This window comes from Psammomys obesus, unplaced genomic scaffold (genome assembly GCF_907164565.1).
Source record: "Psammomys obesus unplaced genomic scaffold, mPsaObe1.curated_primary_1811, whole genome shotgun sequence".
NCBI classification, from domain to species: Eukaryota; Metazoa; Chordata; class Mammalia; order Rodentia; family Muridae; genus Psammomys; species Psammomys obesus.
This window is the reverse complement of record NW_026594240.1, coordinates 626,922-650,008: the sequence shown is the minus strand read 5'-3', so window position 1 is coordinate 650,008 and position 23,087 is coordinate 626,922. Positions and strand designations below refer to the sequence as shown.

At 45.1% G+C, this 23,087-nt stretch overlaps 1 protein-coding gene across 3 annotated transcripts; it reads right to left on the bottom strand.

Annotated features, from left to right (window-relative positions):
• Positions 1 to 543: 543 nt before the first annotated feature.
• On the bottom strand, positions 544 to 22,250 carry Sp1 (Sp1 transcription factor). Of its 3 annotated transcripts, none has more exons than XM_055618279.1 (6): positions 22,168 to 22,250; positions 20,691 to 20,842; positions 18,913 to 20,416; positions 8,020 to 8,188; positions 6,390 to 6,589; positions 544 to 6,133 (listed from the first exon to the last, which is right to left on the bottom strand). In XM_055618279.1, exons 1-6 carry the CDS (start codon positions 22,172 to 22,174, stop codon positions 5,820 to 5,822), a joined length of 2,346 nt encoding a protein of 781 aa, XP_055474254.1. In that variant the 5' UTR covers positions 22,175 to 22,250; the 3' UTR covers positions 544 to 5,819. The 3 variants fall into 3 exon arrangements, with proteins under 3 accessions (XP_055474254.1, XP_055474256.1, XP_055474255.1); XM_055618281.1 differs by having other exon boundaries at positions 18,913 to 20,272; XM_055618280.1 differs by lacking the exon at positions 22,168 to 22,250 and adding an exon at positions 21,590 to 21,671.
• Positions 22,251 to 23,087: the final 837 nt, after the last annotated feature.

Sequence of the window (23,087 nt, the reverse complement as noted above, 5' to 3'; positions counted from 1 at the left end):
GCATGCTCTCCCCTGACCTCCACATGCACTGTGACCCCACAGCACAAACACAGAAAAACGTTACAGAAGCAGCTGGGGCTGTCCCTAGTCCTCACGGGTTCTCACAGGCATCCTTTAAAGGGGCCGGGAATCAACTCGGCATCATGCACAGGACAAAAGAACCTGAGCTCTGAAGCCCAGCACCCGAGTCCCCTCCCAGCCCATTTTTGTATTTTTAGAGATTTCAAACTGGCCTCAAACTCCCTATGTAGACCAATCTGGCCTCTCATAATCACAGGAACCCAACCTACTCAGTCATCCCTGTGCTGGGTTTACAGGCATGAACTCGGAAACTACCAAACCAGCAGTCCCTCTGGTTTCTATGTAGTCAAAGCACACTGATCTCTTCATGAGCCCTCACCTGAGATTAAAGTGAGGAGTTAATGCATTAGTTAAATGTAGGAAAGCACAGTATTATAGTGTAGCTCAACATTTGCTGGATTCAAAATGGAAAGTTATCACATACACCCCATTCCCAACCCTCTCAATACACCAGAGACATCATTTATTAAAAAAATTTTAATTGGTTTACAAAGGAGCTACAGACTACATTGAAACTAATCTCTGTACAAAAGGCAGAAAGATTGAGCTAGAGATATAGAGAAAGAGATACTGAGATCCCCAAAACACCCAGGGACAAAGTTAGGGGGAGAGAGACAAGGAAGATACAAAAGGAGAAGGCAGACAGATTACCATCATACATACACAAGAGTGAGGGTAGAGAGCAAGGTGAGTGACTGTTTAGAAGTATTTACCCACACAGCCCTGGTGATAACTGGACTGGAACCCACAGCAAACACAGCGTGAGGTTGGAAGGTTTAAAGGCAACAATGGTATGGAGACTGCTTATTGCCAGTATTAAGAAAGATAAACTGGTTTTAGGCACCACATCGGGGCACTACTCCTCTGCCCTGGGATGACAGACTTGGGAGAGAAAAGCAGGCCCTAGGGCAAGCTGCCTTTGGTTTCTTCAGATTAATACCAACATATTCCTTCAGACTTTATGCCTAGTCTTTAGCTAGGTAAGGGATATTAGGATGTTACCGGGAGAAGAGTCATCAGAAATATGAAGAATTACTATTATCCACAACTTTCAAGAGCAGTTACTGGAAAAGCTGGGTAGATACTCGATTCCCTAGTGGAAAAGGCACAGTGTGATTCCTGAAGGCAAGATAAAAGAAAGTACACAACCAAGTAGATACAAAATCTTCCCTATCTGCAGCCCCGGCCTAATTTGTCATGCTCCTCAACCCCCACAACAAGCTGGGACTTAGAAGAGCTGAAGGACAGATGAGTCCCTAATACTTTCTTAGCCAAGACAAGGAAGGTTGGGCTGTTTGATAAAGAAGGGAGAGATGGGAAAACAAAAAACAAAAACCAAAACCCTAGACTCTCAAATGAGTGCTGTGGAGGAATCCTCTTGGGTTTGGACAATCAGAGCAGAGAGGACTTAGGGAAGGAATGGAGCCAAGAGCTGCCTCTCTTCTTCCTTCTCTATCTTTGACCTACAGCACACAAACCAAGTCTGGAAGAGGGAGTAGGAACTTAAGCTAAAGGCTGCTTAATGTCTTTCCGGGGGGTGGTGTTTAGGGAATGCAGACAAAGAAAAGAAACAGGGCAACCTCAAACTGGTCTACTCGTTTTCCTAGATGAGATCTGTACCCCGGAGCAAAGCCAAGAGAGGCACTAGAGAAAAGTTGTCTAGCCAAAGTAATAGCGTGCCCATGTTTTATCAGCTCTCAAAGCAATGTCTTCCGGGATTGGAAAAGTGCCATACCCTCCTCTCCCAAAGCAACCGCTGCTACCTTTATCCTTGTCAGTTGCTGGTTCTTCTAAGAGAAGACAAAACTCTGAGATTTCAAACATTCCTCCTTCCAAACTCAAGAGGCTACCCAGTTTTGTCTAGGGAAAGCGAAGCTAAGCAAAGGGCCCTCAGCTGAGGCTGGCACAGTCCTCATTCCCTGGTACCTGATCACTTCTGACCTGATCCCAAGGCCCAGAAGACATCAGGGCACTTAAAACTGAATGAAAACTTTAATCATGTAGCACCAGGGCTCCCTCCAAGTATGACAGAGGCCTGATTAGCACCCCCAAAAGAACCCCACAAAAAGTATCCAAATTTATTGTGCCCTAACAAAGATCTGCAGCTTCCAGTATTCACATAATGTGAAGTATTAACAATACAAAATATATTCTGAAAGTCAAATACCTGCAGTTCATAGTGCTTTCTCAGATTTGTTAAAAAAATACAATGCTTGGTTTTCTATATAGGATATACAAAAGCAAAAAATATATATGTATATAGTAGAAATAAATCAGCCATAGTAATTTACAGCTTTAGTCTCCAACCCTCCCCAAATTAGAACACCTTCATCCCATACATCAGTCTACACTTTCTGTGATTGAGGGTTCTATTTATTCTGAAACCAGGCTAAGAAATATTCATTATATTGCATGTTGAATAGCACTCCCCAAAAAGAGTGCCTGCTGAGAGGTTCCTGAAGGCTTATAAATGAATATGAGTGGGCAGCCTAGGAGAAGAGGATGAAGTACTATTTCTGCTGGGTGAAGAGGCGCATATCTGTAACCCTAGCACTTGGGAGATGTGGGTACATCTCTGAGTTCAGGGTCAGACCAGCCAGAGCTACATAGACAGACCTATTAAAAAACAAAAAGTATGTGGTCATCCAACACCCTGCAAGGTGTAGTCACTTTAAAAAATTTAAGAAAAAATTTCAGGAAGACTGGACATGCTGGCATAGACCTGCAATTCTAGCATGTGGGAGGCAGAAAAACTATCCAAAGTTCAAGGCCAGTCTGAGTTACATAGTGAATTCCAGGCTAGCCTGGGCTACAGAGTAAAACCATGTCTCAAAACAAAACAAACAAACAAACAAAAACCCCAAACCAAACAATAAAAAGGTAATGAAAAGAATTTTAGAATCAATATATAAGCCAATTATGTTAAATTCTGATGGTCAGAAGTTTGGGGGAAGGTTATTTTTCAGTAAGGAGACCCCGACTGAAGGAATGTAGTCTCTTAACTGTGAAAAAGACTGAGAGGCTCATAGACAGGGAGGCAAAAGCAGAAACAGCTTCCATTTTGGGGTCAAATAAGACACTGGAGAGGGAAATTAATTAAAAAGGCAGAGAGAATCTGATGTAAATTAATTCGTGGTAAAGTTAATGAAGCAGACACTGAAGGTAAGTCACCACTTTTTCACCCATGAGAGAAAACACTACCCAATAACTTAACTGAAGGCCTATACTTCCGTGGCTTCAGTAAGCCAGCTCATCGCATCCCCTCACGCTGAAGAAGACTCCAGTCCTTGAGATGGCCTAGCAATAGTGCACACCCCAGTGAGTAACCCTGCCCCTTTCCTCCAGAGATGCCAAAATACATGATTATGAACGGAAAATAACAGGGTTTGGGTTCTGCTTTTCTGCAGGAATAAAAAGCGTGATGGTGGCTGAGGACGGATAACATTTACTTCAACATTAAGAACATGTGATCTGGAGAAAGTCCCTCGAAAATATTTCCTGAGTCTTGACAACAGCATTAAGTCTGCACAGAAAGGACCAAATGGAATAAACTAACGTTAGAGGATAACAGCTACTGTATTACAGGCTAACAACACCACAAACTTACCAAGGACCTAGTTTAGATGGAGTTCACATAAACTATATAATAATAGTATAATGTCTATGTGGCCAAGATAAAGAAGAGTTTAGAACAAGGACTCCACTACAGATAAGGATGCTGAGTTCATTTTCAAACACAAAAATAGTTTCTTCTTAGAAAGTGCACTAGGATACCCCACCCCATTCATAATTGTAACTGATTCAGCACAAGCAGAGAACTGACCTCAGGAACATACCCAAGTTTATGACCAATTTCTAGAGAATGGACCTGAAAGGCATTTTGATCTGAATTTATTTTCCAACAATTTCAAATATAAGTTCTCATCTGCATGTAGATATATACAGGCACAAACACATTCACACGCACAGTCATCCACAAACAGTTTACTCTATCAGATCAGGGAAATTTTTTATTGCAGGTCTCTTTAAATATTGGCTAACAGAAAACCTATCCCCAACCTAATAGATTTCACACATACACACAACCACTTCCATACTTCCTCACAGTGAAAAGCTCTCTGACAAGATACCAGAAAGTCAGGAGAGACAATGGTTTAATGGCTGGGCCTTGAGGACAAGTCTGGTTGCATTTAAATCTCAGTGTCAAACGCACTGAGTTTCCCTGCCGATATAATTTTTGGATCAGTCTCTTCTGGAATCAGGCCATGGAGAAAGCAGGATAATTTCTCCCAATCTCTCCTATAGTCCACAGTGGTAAGACAAGATTTCTTTTGTTCTGGGCTATCGTTTCCATGACTGTGTGCTTCCCTTTCCCTTAGGAACCACCCAAGTACATCATAAGGAAGAGTGAAGGGGAAACATGCTTTGAAGAACCACTCTTTGCCTCTGGCACAAGTCTTGCACTCTAGAGAATGGAAGGTTTGATCAGACTCATGGGCTGATGCTCCTTAGCACTGGTAGGAAGGAACTACAGAAATGCTTAAGAGAAAGTGTGAACTCAGAAGCCCAGACAGTAAGGCTTAGAGTTATTTGGAAGACAATGATACTGAAATCCAAACAATTCCACTAACTTCTGAATCCGAGAAAACGAGTTGTTTCCTTTTCTGAGAACATCTTTTTCCTACTGAAAACTGCTGCCTACTATTTGATCATCTGACAGCTTATACAGACCATCTCCCACAAAGGGCCTCTTATATAGTTCCACGGAGAGAATTCTGATTTCTGGTGTTTAGAGCAGCTAACAAAGGGAGATGGTTTTTACTCTCGAGCACTGAGAAGGTGCCTGCGTCAGGAGTATTTTGAACACTCCCTCCATAGCTACTTCAAGCATCAGACTGCAACTCAAGGCTTTTCCACTCTGCTGCTGTACTAAGGTCTTCAAAATTTTGACAGAAGTGGCTAATCCAGGGATCACTGTCAAAAACAATACAGGAAGTGATCATGTGAGAAAAAGGGAGACAAAAAGGATTGAGTCAGAAAAGGAGTGCAAGGAGCTAATCCCAAATATACTGACAAAATTAAGAAATAAGACATTATATATGTATATATGAACTAAAAGCAGAGCATATGAACACTTACTCTGGTGGGATGCCAGGACAACATTTATAGAAAAAGCTTGATGTGTCATGATAAGGCTCAGCCACTGAGAAATAAGGCAATTAAAAAAAAATGACCAAGGTATTTTGGTCACAGAATGTTCTTTTTCCTCCTCCCAGCCAGCCCCTGTGAAAGCATCTCTATATATTTATATATATATATATATATAATATAGAATCTGTTTCTGTTAAAAAGTATTTCAATGATCATATATATTTATCAAGGCATGATGGCTTTAGGAAGGGGTGGGGAATCCATCATGGGAGGAGAGCTCAGAGGGGAAACGCAGAGGGGAGGCTGGGTAAGAAGTGTGAGAAGAACCTGGGATGAAATAAATGCTTATCAAAGGGTGGCACCAACAGAATTTTCACTAATATTTTCCATTTTCAAGGAGTCACCAGTGACATAGATGGGTGCCACAATCCCATCTCTTCTCTTATACCCTCCCCCAATTCATCCCACCACCAAGCACATCAATGCCTCATGGCTCTCTCTTCCACATGTCTCTTGGACCCATGCTACCTTGCATCCTGGGCTTGATGGGTATTGGCCCATATGTCTCTGGCCTTGGGTGTCTAACCTCAGAAACCATTGCCACTGATATTAATAGACTGCAGCTCTGTCACCTGCATGACGTTGATGCCACTGTTGGCAAGACGGGCAATGCCCTCTGGACAGATGGCCTCCATGGCCACCATATTGGTGGTAATAAGGGCTGAAGGAGTGGCAGTGCCACTGCCCTCTGAAGCTGCCCCACTGTCCAGGGGCAAAGTGCCCACACTCAGGGCTACACCGGGGCCCCCCTTCTTGTTCTGGTGCGTCTTGATGTGCTTTGACAGGTGATCACTCCTCATGAAACGCTTAGGGCACTCAGGGCAGGCAAACTTCTTCTCTCCTAGGTTAAAAAGAAAGGGAGTTCAAAACAACACCAAAACCGTAGGCAAAGATCAGTCAGGACAAAGATGGGGTTGCTGTATGTCCTTCAAAATCTCACTTGGAATTGAGCTCCTTCTTAAAACCTTCCAGATTAATTCAAATGCTCTTTGAGATACATTCAGTTTCACAACACATTGTTCAGGAATTTCAGTTACTTCACAGGCATGCACATCATGTCTTCTGTCTACTACTTTTTTTCTTCCCTTGGGTCTTACCTGTATGTGTGCGTTTATGTCTCTGAAGCTCATCTGAACGTGTGAAGCGCTTCCCACAGTATGTCCAGTTACACATGAATGGCCTCTCCCCTGTATGCCAGCGCAAGTGTGCCCGGAGATGTGAGGTCTTGCCATATACTTTGCCACATCCTTGGATATGACAAATGTGCTGTTTCTTTTTGCCAGGATCTCCAGAGCTTCTAAGAATGAGAACATAATGACTTATCACTCCGGAGACAGAAATTAAGGAACCAAAAAGTGTCAGGAGCAATTACATAACTTGTTCTTTTGTTTGTTTTTGAGAAAGGGTCTCTTTATGTAGTCCTGAAACTCCTGAAATAAACCAGGCTGGCCTTAAATTCACAGATCTACCTGCCTCTGCTTGCATAGTGCTAGGATTAAAGGTATCTGCCATCATATCTGTAACTAAGGTTTGTTTGTTTTTCTAGCTTGCTTGCCAGTGTGTGAGTGTGTGGTGGCACACACCTGTGATCCCAGCACTCAGGGAGGCAGAGGCAGGGGGATCTCTGTGAGTTTTCGGCCAGCCTGGTCTACAAACTGAGTTCAGGACAGCCAAGGCTACACAGAGAACCCTGTCTCGAAAAACAAACAAACAAACCAGTGTGCTGAGGACTTGAACTCAGGTCCTCTAATTTTAACAGCAAGTACTCTGTCTCACTGAGCTGCCTGCCCAGGATAGTATCAGAGATTTAGTGGGAAAAGGGGAATGGGTTGGATAAAACTTACACACACACACACACACACTTTAGACAGGGTAACTCTGTGTAGCCTCTTGCTGTCCTGGAACTCTCTATGCATCTGCCTTCCACCATGCAGGCGTGCAACACCACACCTGGCTCCTTGTTCTCTTTTTATTTATGTTTATGTGCAAGAGATTTAAGTATTTGGTGTTTTTAATAGTGGCTACTAAACACATGCTGGTGATGCTGTATGCTTTTACTTTCAGCAGCCAGGAGGCAGAGGCAGAGGCAGGTAGATCTCTGAGTTCAAGGCCAGCCAGAGTCACCAAGCCCTGCCTCAGGCATAAATCTTAAGGATGAAAGAAACACATGGAGGCTCATCCTTGTAATTTCTGCTACTTGGAGGCACAAGCACCAAAAATTTAAGGCTAAAGTAGGAGACATAGACTCTGATTCAATGTAAAATAAGGAGCTGAATGTGGTATCTCGGACCGTTAATCCAAGTACCAGGGAGACAGATGCAGAAGGATCTCTGTGAATCTGAGGACCACCTGGTTTGCATAATGAATGCCAGAATAGCCAGGGCTACAATAGAGATTCTTTAGCAAAACAAACAAACAAACAAACAAACAAACAAACAAACAAGAGCTGCTGAGCGTGGTGAGGCACATGTCTTTAATCCCAGAGCTGAGAAGCTAAAGGAGACTTCTATGAGGTGAGAAGGTAAGACCTTCTCCCAAAAACCAGAAACTGTAACAAACAATAACAAAAACCACAGCCAGGTGCCATGGTGTAATCTCAGCACTCAGGGAGGCAGGCGCGGGCATGTGTCCTGTGTCTAGGACAGCCCAGGCTCTACAGAGAAGCCCTGTCTTGAAAAAACAAACAAAAAACAAAAACAAATTCTATATTCAAGAAAATAAACTCACCTTCCTTCACTGTCTTTACAGTAGGGACATGTACATGCTTCCCGCCGAGTCCTCCGACCAGCTTGGGGCTGGGGGTCAGGGCTGTTCTCCCCTTCTTCTCCACCCGCTGTCTCATCATGTATCCCGTCACCACCAGATCCATGAAGGCCAAGCTGAGCTCCATGATCACCTGAAAGAAAAGGAGAAATGGCAGTGGTAGGACAGAACATCTATAGAAATCTCACCAACAAAGCTGCACTCAGGAGGCACAGGCAGGCAGATCTCTGTAAGTTCTAGAGCAAGGTCTAAGACAGCCAGGGCTACACAGAGAAACCCTGTCTCAAAAAACCAAAAAATTAAAAAAAAGGAAATCTCACAGACATCACACTCATAGTGTCATCCTTTTTTCTTTTCAAATTTTAATTACAGTTCTTTCTTCCATGATCGGTGTGTATGCTTGTCCAAGTCCGAGGACAGCTTTTGGAAATCAGTTCTCTTTCCACCAAATGAGTTCCAGGAACCAATCTCAGACTGTGAGCCTAAAGTGCTTTTACCTGCTGAGCCATCTCACTAGCCCAGAAGGCAGCATGCATATATATATATATGTTTTTTAAATCTGACATAAGGTCTTGCTATATTTTCCAAGCTTGACCTAGAACTCCTAGGCTCAAGCAATTTTCTGACTCATCTTCACAAATAAGTATTTGAGGGACTCTCAAGGAACCACAGGTTTAAGCTGACATAGTACTTCCAGGCTAACCTTGGCTAGCAGGTAAGACCCATGTCAATACAAAGGCCAACAATGACATCAACATCATACTGGATTTTTTTCCCCTTTTAATAACAGTTTTAGAAAAGAACACTTTAATCTTAAACCATGGTACTAGTTAAGCAATGAGATGAATTAAAGATCGGCCTTCCTGTGATGAAAATAACTAGGAAAACAGAAGCACAGTTTAATGACAGTCTTGGCTAAACCCAGTCGTTGCCTCCAGCATCAGCAATTTCTGAAACTATGCGCGTTAAGAGATCTTTTCAGTTTCTTCAAAGGAAAGAAGTATGGTAAACCACAACCTTTCAAGAAGATCACTAAGAGTCAAAACCTTATTCTCTGTGGAGAAACAAACTTGGAAATTATTAAAGCATTATGAAATTAAGACATCAGTAACTGTACAACAAAGTCAACACCATTGTAGAACTGAGATGAGGGCCTCTACACATTAGGCAAGCATTCTACCAGTTTCCATGTATTTCCAAAAACTCCAACTGGGCTTCTGATTCCCTATCTATCATCTTGCCGTGATAACTGCCATGACCTAACAACTTGGGCCATCACGACGGAACTCAGGGAGGAACAAGGTAAGCACCAACAAGCAGGATTGGCTTCACCTCCAAGGCTTGGGCGTCCTGTTTTCGTAAACCAGTTAGGACCACCATACCGAGCAGTGTGCTGTATGCTGGGTCCTCCCACATCAAGCATTAGTCAAGAAAACGGCCTACACACTTAAATGAGTTATTACTTACACAGCCTGCTTGTGTGCCTGCAGGCCAGAAGAGGGCACCAGATCTCCCTATAGATGGTTGTGAACCACCATGTGGTTGCTGAGAATTGAACTCAGGACCTTAGAAAGAATGGCCAGTGCTCTTAACCTCTGAGCCATCTCTCCAGCTCCCTTTAGACTTCTGAACAGACAATCTGATGAAGATTTTTTTAGATTAATTTATGTATGTGTGCCTTGCATGCATGTGTGTCTCTGAATCACATGAATTCCAAGACATTCAGGCATGTGAGGTACCTGAGAGACCCAGAAGACTGTATGAGCAACTTAGTGAGAAACTCCTCTCCCCAAAGCCCCTAAATTGTGAAGAGGGCTGAAGACATATGTCAGAGGAAGCAGAGCTTTGGAAGAGGCAAAGAAGAAAACATTTGGGCATCCATGGGAGAAAAAGCTAGGCCCAAGGACTGAAAAGAAAGCTCAGTGGGTAAGCGTAATGACTGCTCACAACTGTCCGTAACTGCAGTTCCAGGGAACCTGAACTCACAGGCACCAGACAGGCACGTGCTTACATCTGCTTAAAACTGGTTTTGGCCAGGTGTAGTGGTACAGACCTTTGATCCTAGCCCTAGGGAGACAGAGGCAGGTGATCTCTGTAGATGAGCACAACCTGGTCTGCAGAGTGAGCTCCAGGACAGCCATGTATATATATATATATATGTGTGTGTGTGTGTGTGTGTGTGTGTGAGCAAAAAAGAAAGAGACAGACAGAGACACACACAAACACACAAGGTCTTCACATGGAGGCCTGGAATGAGAGACCTACCAGCTTCTGCCTCCTCATACTACTATGAAAACTATTCACCAATAGGCCCCGCAAAAAGCACTTTTAACTTTTTTCAAAAAAAAAAAGAGTTCATTATGCACTGGAGAGATAACTTAGAAATGGTTCTCAACCTGGGGGCTGAACAATCCTTTGGCACGGGTCACCCAGGATCATCATTCAACACAACCATTTAAGTTATGATTCACAACAGCTGTAAAATTACAGTTATGAAGCAGCAATGAAATAATTTTATGGCTGAGGTCCTATAACACAACCAACTATTTTTTTTAAATAGTTATTTATTTTTATTTTGTATATCTATGTATATGTATGCTCTATCTGCATGTACACCTGAATGCCAGAAGAGACACCAGATCTCATTATAGATGGTTGTGAGCCACCATGTGGTTGCTGGAATTTGAACTCAAGACCTCTGGAAGAGCAAGCAGTGTTCTTAACCTCTGAGCCATCCCTCTAGCCCACGACCAACTATTAAGGGGCCGCAGCATTAGGAAGGCTGAGAACACTGGCTCAGATTCCTGGCTACTCAGGTCCTGGATTTGATTCCCAACACCCACATGGCAGCTCACATCCATCCGTGACTCCAGGTCCAGGGTGTGTGATGCCCTTCCCTCTTCTGGGCTCCTCTGACACCAGGCAACCATGTGGTATATAAACATACATTTAGGGAAAACACCCATACACTAAAATAAAGTAATAAAAACTTAGCTTATTACTAGGAAAGTCCAATTATAAAAGAAACCTTTAAACAAAGATGCATGCTGGGAATAGTGGAACATGGCTGTAACCTCAGCATTCAGAAGTAGGAGGATCGTGAGATCAAAGCCAGCTTGAGCTATGAAGTGAGATCTTGTCAAGCACAGCACAAATAATAGTTTAATTGGTGACTGAGATGGGAAGCCTTTTTTTCCTTTCCTTTTTGTACTTTCTGTAATTTCTCTATGTAGTTAAAAATTTTTATGACTGAAAATATCTATGGAAACAAAAGTTTAGACTGAAATTCTTTCTTTAATATATTTTCTTTCTTCTTTTTTTTTTTTAAGATTTAGAAACTGCCTCAGAAAATGGGTTCTTTTCCTTAGAGCTAAGTAATCAGCAAAATGGTGCTAATTTTCACCAGCAGATGTCACTGTGATTAAGTGAGATGGAGTTTTAACTTACCAGCCTCCTTCACAGAAAGGTTTCAGACAAAAAGGAGAAAATAGAAGGGTGACTACACAAATTTTAGAAACATAAAACATATTTTTGGAAGTCTCTCCATCAAATCTAAATATTGGGCTGGAGAGATGGCTCAGAGGTTAAGAGCACTGGCTCTTCTTCCAGAGGTGCTGAGTTCAATTCCCAGCAACCACATGGTGGCTCCCAACCATCTAAACATGATCTGGTGTCTTTTCTGGTGTTCAGGTGTACATGCAGACAGAACATTGTATACATAATAAATAAATAAATCTTTTTAAAAATATCTAAATATTAATTTCAGTTGTTAATGTTCCCTAACTAAGGCTTGAATTTAGACATTTATCATGAATATAAGGGTGGGGCTGGAGACATGGCTCAGTGGTTAGGAGTACTGGCTGCTCTTCCAGAGGACCCAGGTTCAATTCCCAGCACCCACATGATGGTTCACAACTGTAACTCCAGTTCCAGGGGATCCGATGCCCTCTTCTGGCCTCTATAAGCATCAGGCGTGCAAATGGTGCTCAGATATATATATGCAGGCAAAACATCCACACAGAAAAAAATAAAGTAAAAAGCAAGAGCCAGTCCAATGGCTCAGCTGGTAAAGGGTGCTTGCTGCCAAGCCTCTGACCTGAATCCAAACACCAGAAATCACATGTGAAAGCAGTGACACATGCATGACCCCCCATAACAAATATGAGATAAAATGTACATATGGGTATTATGAATAGAAAAGTTAGATCACACTAGGCAGTGCTGGCGCACACCTTTAATTAATCCCAGCACTGCGGAGGCAGAGGGAGGCAAATCTCTGGTCTGGAGGTCAATCTGTCTTACAGAGTGAGTTTCTAGGAAATCCAGGGCTACACAGAGAAACCCTACACTTTTGAAAAACAAACAACACAAAACAAAAAAGAAAGAAAGGTAGGTCATGGGGCTGGAGAGAGGGCTCAGAGGTCAAGAGTACTAGCTGCTCTTCCGGAGGACCAGGGTTCCATTCCTAGCAACCACATGGTTGGTGGCTCATAACCATCTATAGTGAGATCTGGTGCCCTCTACTGGCCTGCAGAAAAACATGCAGGCAGAATACTGTAATAAATAATTCTTAAAAAATAAAAATTAAAAAAAAGTAGGTCATGATGAGGTATGCCTATAATTCTAGCATTCACAGACGACAGTGGCAGCAATATGGTCAGTCTGAAGTCCCTGCTGCATAATTCAATGACAGCCTGAGCCACATAGTGTCATAAACAAAAACAAAACAAAACCTGCCTCAACTTCACAACTTCTAGGACCACAAGCACAAGCCACCATTCCTAGCTATTGTGTACTCTCTGTGTAGCCTTGGCTATCCTGGACTCACTTTGCAGTCCAGGCTGGGCTAGAACTCAAGAGATCCACCTGCCTCTGCCTCCCTGAGTGCTAGGATTACTTTACATGCTTGAGCCACTACACCTGGCTGAGGGGAAAATTTTTATTCGGGGTTTTTCTGTGTGTTTGTAGTTTTGTTGTTGCTGAAAACTGGGGCTGGTCTCTAACTCACTAACAATCCAGCTGAAGATGATTTTGAACTCCCAAATCCTCCGGCCTCCCGAGTGTACCAGATTGAAGGCTTGTCTAGCACATCCCTACTCGGTTACTTGACTGAGTGAAATGCAGTGCAGGCATAAGGCAACAAGGGTCAACAATGACATCATTTAGACAAAGTCATTTGGAATGGACAGATAGGAGCAACATTGAAATGAAGACTGTGTTCTCATATCCCACTGAGTTTCAAAGCAATGAAATATTTAGATTTCAAGAACTATTCTCTTTAAACAAAAGTCACCACTTAAAAAAAATAAGCAAGTGCACTATTAGAGAAGATTCAGAAACATTCGTTTCATTTGATCAACTGTGTTACCTTAAAACAGAATGTTTCTTATATGACCTTTTCACAAATGTTAATTCTGGCTGATTGTGGATATTCCTATTTGCAATACCAACACTCACTGGCTGAGCCAGGAGGCTTGTTGCCATGAGGTTTTTTTTTTTTTTTTACTACAGCCTGAACTACAAAGTGAGTCTCAAGACAGTCTAAGCAACAAAGTAAGACTCAACCTAAAGGGGGAAAAAAAAAGCAACTTTAAAAAACATCTTTACAACCTAAACTTGATGATTTCTAATGTTCACATGCACTAGTAAAAACCACAACTTCTTTTTTTTTTTTTTAAATAAATTAGGTCTTCACAATCTGACCCCACCTTCAGTGAGCATGCTACCAATCCAATCCCAGTCTCATATTCAACTCAACAGTAAGAAAACATGTTCCCGACCCCAGTAAAACTTAGCAGATGTAGAAGTTTTATTTTTAGTGCCTGAAATTTTCTTCATGAGTGAGTTATAGACATCAAGATAGTCTGTTCTAATCTCATGCCAGAGCCCAACTCTGCACTCTCTATTAGAACTCCCAAGAAGCCAACCACACTCAACATTTCAAAGCTGGTCGCATGCACACCCAAAGCAAGTTTTCAGTGTTTAACAGAGACTGAGGGGAGGAAGAGGCAAAGTTTAAGACTACAAAATGGGAAAAGATTACTGATAAAAAGGAAAAGGTGTTGCTTAAAAAAAGAAAAAGGCTGGAGCAGGGCAGTGGTAGCACAAGCCTTTAATCCCAGAGTTTGGGAGGCAGACACTGGCGGATCTCTGTGAGTTCGAGGCCACCCTGGCCTTCAGAGTGAGCCCAGGACAGCCAAGGCTACACAGAGAAACCCTGTCTCAAAAATAAAAGAAAACAAAAAGAAGGCTGTGGGTGACTTAAAAACAAACATTTAAAAACAACTCTAGGAACCTATGTATGATTTCACTTTTGGAAACTAGTAGTTAATAGGGTGGTCCCTTCCCTCACTAAACCCCATCAGGGGCAAAACCTGAACAATATGCCACACAGAAGCAGGGGGTTTATCTTGGTTCTAGATTTATACCTTTGCTTGTATAGGCACCAAAAAAAGAGTAAAAAAAAAAAAAAAAAAAAAAAAAAAAGTCAACAGGCAACCTTAAGGAAGCATTTTAAAAATTGATTTTTTTATGTTAATGTAAACAAACTAAGTGAGCATAAAACACTACATTCTTCTCTTTTTCTCTTTGTTTTTTTTGAGACAGGGTTTCTCTGTGTAGCCCTGGCTGTCCTGGACTTGCTTTGTAGACCAGACTGTCCTGAAACTCAGAGATCTTCCTGCCTCTGCCTCCTGAGTGCTGGGATTAAATGCATGTGCCTCCACTGCCTGGCTTTTTAAAGACAGAGCCTCACTGTGTATGTAGCCTGGCCAGCTTGGGTAACACAGACCCAGGATGGCCTCCAAATAAAAGATCTGCTGTAGTTTCTAAGGCTACCTCATCTTAAAACAGTAAGATGGTTTCACATTCAATGGGCCTCTACTAAATTGTACTGTGAAGAGGTTGAAAATATTGTTAATGTTTGAGTTTTCTAGTACATAGTAATATTGTATTGAAGAAAGGGTAAAATAAGATACTTTGTAACAATTAAACAACAGCAGGAAGTCTAAGTCTCTACCCAATATTACCTTTCTAAAGATAAAAATCTGAACAATAAAAAAAAGGGGGGAAAGTTAGAAATTTATGACAGGTTTAAGAACAAAGAAAGAAGAAACTTATGAGCTAGGAATGCAGGTCAGTTGGTAGAGTGCTTGCCTAACATTCATGAGGCTCTGGATTCGATGCCCAGCAGCACCTAATAAAACACCAGGTATAGCAGTGTACACTTGGAGGTGCAGGTGAAGATTACAAGTAGCTGGGCACTGGGGCAAACGCCTGTGATACCAGCACTCTCAGAAGGCAGAGGCAAGTGAATCTAGGCTCAAGGATACCCTGGTCTATAAAGTAAGTCCAGGACAGCCAAGGCTTCATAGGGAAACCCTGTCTTGGGGGGGGGGGGGGGATTATTTTCAGAAGTTCAAGGTGCCCCTCAGATACTTGGTTTTTAAAATACATACATACATACATACATACATATATACACACACACATATATATTTTAATTAACTACATCTTCAAAAGCATATTAATCAAGAAAACAATCTTAAATTGCAAAATGACCTGGCTTATTAAATCATACATTTTCTTGAGTTCAAGACCATCAATAACAACTAGGCAGCTGTAACCTATTGTCATATTAAATGGCAAACTTCTCCCAAAGCATGATTGAGCAATAGAAATTTCGCAGAACTTCTCTCTAGAGCTAAAGTTACAAACCTTTTAGAAATTGCAAGGATCCAAATTACTAGCTGGAACAATTCCATGATCTTGCTCCCCTTTACATACCAAAACTCCTAAATAAAGCTCAAGAACAAAGAGAACAAGCATGCTGGTATAGATTACCTGGCAAGTGTCTAATTTCCAGGCTGTTGAGTTCAGCTTTTACAAACCTTACCCTCATGAACTTTTAGCCAGTAGTGTATGGTGGCACATGATTTTAATACCAGCACTGGGAAGACAGAGAAAGGCAGATCTCTGAGTTCAAGACCTGGTCTGCAGAGCAAGTTCCAGTACAGCCAAGGCTACATTGAGAAGCCCTGTCTCAAAAAACCATAATCACACACCTACACACACAACCATGCACCCTGTGGCACACATCTGCAGTCCTAACTATTCAAGAGTGAAGGAAAGTTGAAGCAGGTCAATCACTTGAGTCCAATATTTAAAGCCACCCTAAGAAACTAACAATGAAACTCCCCTTAGAAGTATGATTCTTTTAGTTATTAGTTTTTCTTGTATCCTTTTATTGTATTTTATTAAAGATTAGCTCTGCTCCGTGTTAGTGGCTCACACACGTAATGAGGTTAGCCTGGGCTACACAATAAGACCCTGTGCCCTCTGCCAAAATATACTGATAATCTACATAATATTCTCTTTTTTTTTCCACTAGCAACTACCGGTACCATTTATTGTAATAGTCTTTTTTATTCTTTATTAATTACACTTTATTAATATTTTCTTAATAAGAAACAAATTAACTATTTAAAAGATTTATTTATTTATTGTGTATATAATGTTCTGCTTACATATATGCCTGCACAGCAGAAGAGGGCACCAGATCTTATTATACATGGTCGTGAGCTACCTTGTGGTTGCTAGGAATTGAGTTCAGGTCCTCTGGAAGAACAGCCAGTGCTCTTAACCTCTGAGCCATCTTCTCCAGCCCTACTTAATTTTTTAAAAACTTATTTTTTGGGAGGAGACAATGAATCACAAACTGGCACAGACCCTCTTGCCTCAGCCTCACTTGAGTGTTGCGATTACAAGAGACAATACTCAGCCTTATGATGTATTCTAAAATGACAAATTCTAAAACGCTTTCATACTTATCTTATGGTTCTGATTTTTGGTTTTCTAAAATCTTATTGTTGGTTTTTTTCATGTTTTAGGGGATTTTTTTTTTTTTTTTATTGTTTTTTTAAGGCAAGGTCTCCCCATATAGCCTGCATTTGTTTTGTTTTTGGTTTTGGGGGTGGAGGTTGTGACAGGGTTTCTCTGTATAGCCCTGGGTGTCCTGGAACTCTGTAAACCAGGCTAGCCTCAAACTCAGATCTATCTCCCTCTCCCTCCCAAATGCTAGGATTAAAGGCACAAGCAACCAGTACCTGAAAACTAGTTGGCCTTTGAACTCATGCTTCTCCTACACAGCCTTGAAAGTAGTGGGATTTTAAGAATTGATTTCCTTATCCACGTATCCAATGGTTACTCAACTTAAACAGACAGTAGGGTGTTAAAGACCAACTAGGAAAATCAGTAAATAGACAAGCGGATCTCTGAGTTCAAAGTTGGTTTGGTTGGTCTACATACAAAGTTCTAGGAGTCAAAACTATATACAGAGAAACTCCGTCTCAAAAACAAAACAAAAAAAACTTCTCTTGTTGAAAATCTTTCTGAGGCTGGAGAGCCAGCTCATCAGTTAAACGTACTGGTGGCTCTTCCAGGAGGACAACAGTTCGGTTCTCAGCACCCGTACAGACCAGGTGGCTCACCTGGAACTCCAGCCCCAGGGAATCAGATGAGCTCTTCCAGCTTCCTGGGGCACCCACCCACCCAAACTGCATAAACACACAGATATAAACACATACACATAAATAAAATCTTAGAAAAAAAAAATCTTTCTAGAATCTATTAAGTCATCTTCCCCTCAACTCATGAGAACACTGCTCAGGTTGAATCGTCACAATCTGTAACCTACGCAGCCACAGAGCTAATTCCTGAATCAGGATGTAGGGAGCTGCTGCACCTGTCACTATGGGAAGGAGGTGTTAACAGCAGTTGCCATGCCATGCCAAGATGGAGTTTTTTCAACATATTTAATCACACAAAACTGTCGGCCAAAGGACAATAAAGAAAAGCAAGACACACTGGTACAGGCCTTTAATCCCAGCATTTGTGAGGCATTGGCAGAGGCAGGTTGGTCTCTGTGAGTTCAAAGCCAGCCTGGCTAACTCCAGGACACCTCAGTGCTAGTTGGAAAAACCCTGTCTCGAAAATAATTAATTTTGGTATGGTGCTGGAGATGAACCCAGGGTGTAGACACACACTCTACCACGGAGCATCAATCCTAGGCTTGGTTTCACTTTCTATTCATCCTAGATTTTATTTTTGTTTTATGTATATTAGTATTTGATTGAATACACCTGTGTACCACATTTCTAAGTGTCCAAGTAGGCCAGAAGAGGAAGGAGTTGGATCTCCTGGGACTGGAGGCACAAACAGTTGTCAGCTACCACGTGGATACTCAAAACTGAACCCAGGTTCTTTGGAAGAGCAGCCAGTATTAACTGCTACACCATCCACCTCTGCAGTCCTGGTTCTACCATCTTTGCTTTGAGATAGGGTCTCTCTCCCTTGGTGTCCTGAAGCTGCAGATCTGGCTGACCTTGAGCTCACAGAGATCCACCTGCCTCTGCTCTTGTATGCTGAGATTAAAGATAGGTACCAAACATCACATTGGCTTTACGTTCTTAAAAGGGTGTTTTTCAAAAAGCAAATTGCAAACCAAGGGGCTAGCGACATATCAGCTAGTGTGCAGGAGATTCAAAAGCCCTATGTTCAATCCCTATCACTGCTAGGTGAGGGGAAAACAAAAATATAAAGTAGACTGAGAATACACGTGGATCTCCATGTCTGAAATATTTACTACTTGAGAGTAGGCAGAAATGCCACTGGACATAATCCAGAAGTGCTCCTTACCTAACCCTAAGTTTCTATTGATTCAGCTCCAAATGTCGTGAGTAAAACACTTTACACATGCCTGATTAGTCCTTGAGGAAACATCTCAGAGGACTCTTTCTCCCTTCAGATTCAACAGGGAAGTACTAGTTTGTAATAAATGCAGAAAACAGGATGTCTTACCTGGGGTGTTTGTGATGGCCAAAGGCAGGCCTGGAAGCTGGTGCACCTGGATCCCTGAAGTGCCCAACGCACTGAGGTTGATGGTCTGGAGGCCTGGCATGGAGGAGAGCTGAGCAGCATTCACAGTGACGGTGCCAGCAGGGATGGAGGCAGCTGAGGCAATGGGTGTGAGGGTGGTGCTGCTGCTGCTGGTCTGCCCTAGGGAGACGCCCTGCATAGGGGCCAGGGTGATTGTCTGGGCTTGCGGGTTCTGAACTTGGAGATTCTGCAGCTGAAGAGTCTGCCAACTGACCTGTCCGTTGGGTCCCACTGTTGGTGTCCGAATGATGATGGGACCTGAGTTCTGAACAGCCTGAAGCTGGAGGTTCTGGAGGGTTTCCTGGGAAATAGCTTGAGTTGTGAAGGTCTGCCCTGACAGTGGTGCTTGGAGGGCCTGAAGGGCTTGCCCCCCTTGAACTAGCTGAGGCTGAATAAGAATCTGTTGCTGTGTCTGCTGACTTTGCTCTCCCTCTTTTTGCTGACTTCCTTGCAGTGAGCCTCCCGATGTCTGGTTCTGCTGGATATTCAGAGAATCAGAGCCTTGCAGGCTACCAACCCTCTGGGGAGTCTGGCCTTGAGAACTGGTCCCTGATGATCCGCTGCTGGTAAAATTCATAATTCCCATATTGCTGGTGGTGGTAGTTGTTGAGTAGCTGTTGGCACTGGTGAAAAAGGAGCTGGAACTAGCTTGTGGCGGGGCCAGGCTGGCAGAGCTGGCGGCCCCTGAGGTGGCGGGCTGCGCACTGCTCTCCTGGGACCCAGAGCTGCTCATCGTGACCGCCTGAGAGCTGGGCGTCAATGGGGCTGCAGAAACGCTGTTGACAGGGAGCAAGGTGATGTTCCCATTCAGGGCCACTGGTACATTGGTCACATACTGGGTCTGTCCTGAGAGCACGTTGTTAGCCAGGCCTTGGAGGGGGACAGCCTGCTGCAGTAGGTTTGGCATAGCAGCAATGATGTTGCCCCCGCTTCCTCTGTTTGTGATGATCTGCTGGTTTGTACCCGGTATGATCTGTATCTGACCAGAGCCATCCTGCTGCACTTGGGCCCCTGTTGCAGCAAACTGCAGCTGCTGCCCATCAACAGTCTGGAACTGCGGGATGACTTGATACTGAATATTGGGCATCACTCCAGGCAGACCTGTCAGAACTGGCTGGTTCTGTAAGCTGGGAGTAGCAGCCACAACGTACTGCCCACCAGAGACCGCGCGGTTCTTGGAAGACTCACTGCCACTGCTGCCACTGCTGCCGTTGCCACTCTGTTCCTTTGAGGTAGGGGTAGCCCCAGAGGAGGAAGAGATGATCTGCCAGCCATTGGCACCCTGCGAAAGTTGTGTGGCTGTGAGGTCAAGTTCACCTGTGCCCCCCGACTGACTCGGACCCTGGGAGTTGTTGCTGTTCTCATTGGGTGACTCAATTCTGCTGCAGGTTGCTGCCAGCAGAGCCAAAGGAGATGGCTGGGATTCCTGGCCAGAAGAGAGGAAAGGAGTTAGTGGCACCCAACAGCCAGCCTAGGGGGCAGTATCCAACAGACAAACAGCAACGATGCAGGCATATCAAGAGCAAAAACCAGAAACAAATGCTCACTTTCGTATACTGGCCCAACTCTCATTATTTGGGGACCCTCTAGTTTACCTATCTTTCTGTGTGTACTTCCCTGTGTTTTTCCCCAGAGTTTCTGATTAAGGAAGTTCTAAGAATACTGACACCTTTTACACCTTCCCACCCGTCATCACTCACCTGCCCTCCTCCACTGCTGCTGCTGCCTGTGCTGCTGCTTCGAGGCTGAGAGAAGGCGGCACCACCACCATTACCGTTACCCCCGTTGTTGCCGCCAACACCTTTTTCAATCTTCACCACGGCTGCCACTTCATCCATGGAGTGATCTTGGTCTAAAAACGATGATAAAACAAATAACTTATGTGCATAAGAAAAAAAAAACACCCTAAGATTTAAACTTAAGACTTTGACAAGCAGCAATGAGTAAAAAATATGGTTTTTAAAAAGGTATTAGTTTAAAGAAGACAGGGCCAGATATGATGGTAAGCCTGAAATTCCAGAATCTGGAAGTACAGGCAAGAGAAACAAAACTTCAGAGTAATTTTCAGCCACATAAAATGCCAGAGCCCAGGGCATGCTGGGCAGGCACTTGGCTTACTGGTATCCATTATTTTCCCAAGCACAAAATTAACCCCAGAAATTTCTCAAAAGGTGCTTTGGAAGCCAGGCCTGGTGACTCACAGCTGTAACACCAGGACGTGGAAGGAGGAGGCAGGTGGCTCACCAGTTCTAAGGCCTGCCAGGCCTACCCAGTGAGACCTGAGCTCAAACCAGGCAGCACTTTTGGGAAAAGGGAATCTGAGGGCACAGTGTCTCAGGAATAACAAAAAGTTGCGCCTAGTATTGGCACACTCTGTAATCCCTGCACTCAGGAGGAGGAGGCAGGAGGATAGCTAAGAGTTTGAGGCCAGCCTGGTAACTTCCACCCAGACCCTGCCTCAAAAAGCATTGCGGGAAGAAACAGAGCCTAACCATGTGGGTGGACGGAAAGTGTGCTAAAATTAGGACCAGGAGAGATGGAGAACACCCAAACGCACAAAACTGACAAAACAGGAAGGGAAGAGGAAAAAGCAGCTCACAGGGGCAGATGGGGAGCCATCTGAGAGCACAGGTAAGGGGCTAAGGTGGTCCAGGGCTTAGAACCCGGGCTTGGGGCGGAGGGGCGGGCCCTCCGCGGAAGGGGCGGCTTCGGGGTGAGGGGCGTGGAAAGGGCGGGCCGGCGGGGGGAAGGGAGACTCACGGGGGTGCGGGGGAGGGCCCGGGGCAGGCGGCGACCGGAGGGCGGACCGGGGAGGCGGTTGGCCCAGGCGGGGCCTGCACTGGTCGGGCCGCCCCCGCGGCGCCGGCCCCCGACGGGAGGAGCCTCAGGCGGCCGGCCGGGCAATGGGGGGTGAGGCCCGTCCCCCGTGGCCGGGGCGGGCAGGGGGCGGGCGAGGCCCCGCTGCCCCCTCCCCCGGGGCGGGTGGCCCATCCCCCTCCTCCTCCGAGGCCCCGCCACAGCCCCTTCGCCCTCCCTTCCCTCCGCCCCGGGCGGGACCAAGGCCGCCGCCGCCGCCTCCCGCCCGCCCCCCCTCACAGCGGGGACCGCCCGGTCGGCCCTCGCGCGCGCCCCCTCACTCCCCTCCCACCCCTAGGCGCGGAGTGGACTCCTCCTTACCGCTCATGGTGGCAGCTGAGGGGCGAGCTCAAGGGGGTCCTGTCCGGGGGGGTTGGGGGGGGCCGGGAAAAACGCGGACGCTGACGAGGCAAGCGAACCCGGACCGGACAGGGAGGGGGGGGTAAGGAGGAGGGAGCAGCGCGCCACAAGCCCGGCCTAATCTCCGCCCCTTATCTGCCGCCCCGCCCAATGAGGGAGGGAGGAGGGCGGGACTTGCGGGAGAAAGGCGGGCAGGCCACCCAATGGCAGGACTCGATCCCTCGCTCAGGCGTGTGAGGCCGAGCTGCGTGCGCGGTGTCCGCCCAGAGCGACCGCCCTCTCGGTTTGCGCGATCAATGAGAGAGCCGGGAAGCGGCGATGGGCGGGACGGGAAGACGATCGACTTTGGGAGGGACCAGTCAACCGCCAGGCGGGCTCCGTGAGCGGTGGCGATTGGGAGGGCGTAGGTCGGAATGACAGCACGACGACCAATTAGAACCTCGGGCATGCCTGGGCAAAGTCCGTTTAGGAGGCGAGTAAGAAATAGGCCGGAATGGGATGGGATCAAGCTGCGGAGACCAATCAGGGCTCAGGCGGGCAGTTACGGAAGTTGTGATTGGCCGGCGGCGGAGGAGAGCCGGAACAGGACGCAAATTGACACGAACCGCCAGCCAATTAGACGCCGAGGAAGAGGCGCAAGCTGGAACTTGGAGCGGGGAGAGGAGGGCAGGCTTCCCCCTCCGGAGCCCGGGCCAATGAGGGGGCGGCAGGGGCCTGGCACCGCCCCCAGCCTGGCCAATGACCGCCCTCGGGCCGCCCCTCGCGAGGAGGGAAGCGGGCCGTGCCAAGGCGAGCTCGTCGCCATGTTGGCCCTCCCTGGGAGACTTTGTGCGTGGTTGGGCGGCCGCCGTGAGCGGAGCTCCGGGCTCCACGCGCGTCCG